Genomic DNA, 3,872 nt, shown 5'->3' with positions numbered 1-3,872 from the left:
CAGATAGAGAATTAATTTACAGGTTATATAAGGAACACAAAAATTTAACACCAAAAAAACCCAAAAAATTACCCAGTCAATAAATGGACTAATGAACTCAACAAGTACATTTCTAAGAGCTTCAACTCTAAGCTCTTTAATTTTTGAGTATTTTCTATATTATTCCCTTGATCTTAATTTCAATTTATATTAGAATATGTATTTCATTATTTTTTCCTCTTATTATCACCCCTTAATCTTAATATCGTTTAAAAATCTTTCATATTTGTGTTTTTTCTTCCAATTTCCTAATTCTTTTTTTTTATTAGTTACAAATGACAGTACAATGATCTTGACATATCATACATTTGAATCAAATGGGGTATAATTTCTCATTTTTCTGAGTGTTCATATTTGTTTGTGTTGATTTAACTAGAATTCCTATTTGTGGGAATGTAGAATTTAGTGTTCCAATTCACTTTCATGCATCTATTCCAAATTAGAAACCCATAATAGGTGATTTTATGTTTATATTGTTTTACATTAAATATATATTTATAATTGATGTTGGTTTTGTATATAAGGAGATAGCAAATAAGTCTTATCAGTGATGTTGAAGATTTCTCCATTTCTTCAATTTTGAATAATCATTAACTCCTGTTGATATCGTTTTTTCCAAATATTTTAATGGGCCTGAATGCCTTATTTGGTAATGTATTTTAGCATGTCTTTGTTTTTTAATTTTTTAATTTTGATTTTTGCATTTGTGATATTCATTTTGTACCTTGTATTACAGGAAAGATGTAACTACCACTATTGCCATATAATTTACACATAGATAATTTATACATTTTAAATATTTTTTTACTTCCTAGAGCAATATTCCCTAGAGCAATATTATTTTTGCCACATCTCTAGCTCAGAAGTAGAGAAAAATGTAATTGCTTAGAAATTATATATTTTAGTTTCACAATGAAGGCAACACAAAGTATGAATTTGATTTGAAGTAATAGAGAGTTTAATAAAGATTTTGTTTGATTAGCTTAAATGTCATTGAGAAATATTAAATGTCATTGAGAAAGCTAATCAGACAAAATGTAGAAAGGAAACAATGAAGTAATTTAGAAGCAGTAATAAAAGAATTACAGAATGTTTTATTTTATTTGTCACAACTTCTACTTCTTTGAGAGAAACACAATCTTCTTTATGGAGTCATTGAAAGCATGTTTCACTTGCTTGTTCCTCAAGGTGTAAATGAAAGGGTTCAGCAAGGGTGCTACAGAAGTGGTGAGAACTGAAACTCCTTTATTTATGGACACCTCTTCCTTTGCTGAAGGCTTGATGTAGATGAAGATGCAACTGCCATAGGTGATGGAAACCACAATCATGTGGGAGGAGCAGGTGGAAAAGGCCTTTTTCCTTTGCTGAACAGAGGGGAATCTCAGAATGGTCCTGATGATGTATGTGTAGGACAGAACCACACAGACTAAGGTAATAATGAGGGCAAATACAGCCACAATGATAACCATCTGTTCTAATATCCATGTGTCTGAGCATGAGATCTTTAGGAGGGGACTTGCATCACAACTGAAATGATCAATGGCATTAGAATCACAGAATTCAAGCTGGAGGCCTAAGCAAAGGGGCGGGACAATAATCATCAAGCCAGCTACCCAGCAGGAGAGGACTAATAAGGTGCACACTCTGTTGTTCATGATGGTCATATAATGAAGGGGTTTACAGATGGCCACATAGCGATCATAGGACATGGCTGCCAGGAGGAAAAATTCTGTTGTTCCAAAGAGAAAACCAAAAAATATCTGAGTTGCACAAGCATTGTAGGTAACAGCATTGTCTCCAGTTGATAAACTGTACAGGAATCGAGGGATGCAGACAGTAGTAAATGAAACTTCTAGGAAGGAAAAGTTTCTGAGGAAGAAGTACATAGGTGTTTTAAGATGGGGATCCACCAGTGTGAGGGTGATAATAGTCAGGTTCCCTGTTACACTCAACATGTAGGTGAGCAACAGAAAGATAAAAAGCAGAACTTGCAGTTTTGGGTCATCAGTCAGTCCCAGGAGGAAGAAAGTGGTTATTGTTGTGTGGTTCCTCTTCATTGAATATTGATATTTATCTAATCCTTGTGTAAAAATCAAGATTTTATGAAGAGACAGATATTCAAATTCTATAGCAGAAGACTATGCATATAGAAGTCAAACAAATCAACGTATGTTTATTTTCCCTTTTTATATCATAATCAATATTTTTACTATTACAATAGCCTTCTTGTATTTTATGTGTATGAGTAGTGGAGATTTGTTATTGTCAAACATCCACTTTTTCTTTAATCATTTGTTCCCCTCAGAATTTAAAACTGTAGTTGATTGGTCACATACAAATCATTAGGTGAACTAGATTTCCATATTGGTTACAGAAAGATGTCGTCTGTTGGGTGCCTAATCGTTCTTTGTCCGGGCAAACCCTTTGTATACAATACATATCGAGGTAACTAGGAACATGGATTCTCTTTACTGTTATTACTTGGGGATTTTTTTAAGGGTAAGATATATTTCTCCTAGAAAACAAATAAAGGATAATGACCACAACAGGATTTCTTATAGTGGAGACTAAAAGATGGTTGAGTGTATAACTACTTTATGTATAATGTGAATAAATGTTATGTCCAAGAAAATATAATTGTAATAAATTATAATTATAATTATAAAGTATTTTATTATGCATTGACTTTTGACCAATTATTTGATTGTTCTCCCTTTTCTCTCAAAACCCATAAGTTAATTTTTTAATTTAACATCAATAAATATAGTCTTCTAGGATGTGTCTTTTTTTTCCATGATACTTTAAATTCATTTAAAAGACATTAATTTCTCCTCAGCTCATCTTCATTCCATTGAGGTTTTAAATAGTTATTTTGGGACTTCACTTGCAACTCCCTATAGCTTTCCTAACACCCCAACAAGTTCATTTTTGTTGAAGCCAATGACACATTTTAGTTCCTAAGTTTCCTGAAACTACCACAGCATTAAAAAGCAAAATTTGATCATTCTTGAAATGAGTCCCATGCCAACTTTTTCATTTTCCTCCTAGCTTTAGATTGTTATTTTTAGTATCTCTCTTTTTAGTCTTCTCTTCACGTGTGAAATATTGGTTCTTCCCAATATTCTATTTTCAGATCTCTCACTTTTTTATGTTCTGTTTGTTATTCTTTATCTATGCTCTCCATGAGTAATTTCATCAATTTATATGCTTTATCATTTATATGATGTACTCCAAAGATGAGATCTATCCTCTATGAAAACATCATTAACTACGTTATTTCTGGGTTGTTTCCTAGACCCTCCAAGGATGCCAAATCTGAGAATGCTCTAAACATTACAAGTTGTGTGTCCATATCTCAGTTTCCATATGCTCTTATCTTCTTCTAGTGTTAACTACTTTTTGATATAGAATGAATTATCTTTTTGTTTAACCTGCAAGGCTCTTTATGGAAAGTAGTTTCTTTGATTTTTCTCACTTCAACACTTCTCATTGTTTTACCTGTCTTCCTTAGGGCTTGAGTTCCACTAACACTGACTACTTGAAATTCTTCATATTTTCCGCATGCTTTCTCCTCCGCACAGGCTAATCTTTTGAATAATACCTATTAGTCCTTCAGGGATCCCTTTATGTATCAGTTCTTTCAGGAAATCTTTACTCATGAACCTAAAGCACATGAAATTGTGCTCCTGTGGTATTTCCAAGTCCCTGTTGTTTATTCAGTCATGGACTATATCACATTGTATTATGCTGTGCACTGTAATTACATTTCTCCTTTTCTTTTCTGTAAATTTATCTAAAGTAAAAATAATATTTTATATGCTCTTAAATATCTT

General features: G+C 32.3%; 1 protein-coding gene across 1 annotated transcript; it reads right to left on the bottom strand.

The window, feature by feature from the left end:
- Positions 1-1,154: 1,154 nt before the first annotated feature.
- Positions 1,155-2,096, bottom strand: LOC143396953 (olfactory receptor 6C2-like). Its single transcript, XM_076852960.1, has one exon. It carries the CDS (start codon positions 2,094-2,096, stop codon positions 1,155-1,157), a length of 942 nt encoding a protein of 313 aa, XP_076709075.1.
- Between the last annotated feature and the right edge of the window lie 1,776 nt (positions 2,097-3,872).

The sequence above is a fragment of the Callospermophilus lateralis genome, chromosome 4 (genome assembly GCF_048772815.1).
Source record: "Callospermophilus lateralis isolate mCalLat2 chromosome 4, mCalLat2.hap1, whole genome shotgun sequence".
NCBI classification, from domain to species: Eukaryota; Metazoa; Chordata; class Mammalia; order Rodentia; family Sciuridae; genus Callospermophilus; species Callospermophilus lateralis.
The sequence above is the reverse complement of the archived record's forward strand: the minus strand, read 5'-3'. Positions and strand labels throughout refer to the sequence as shown.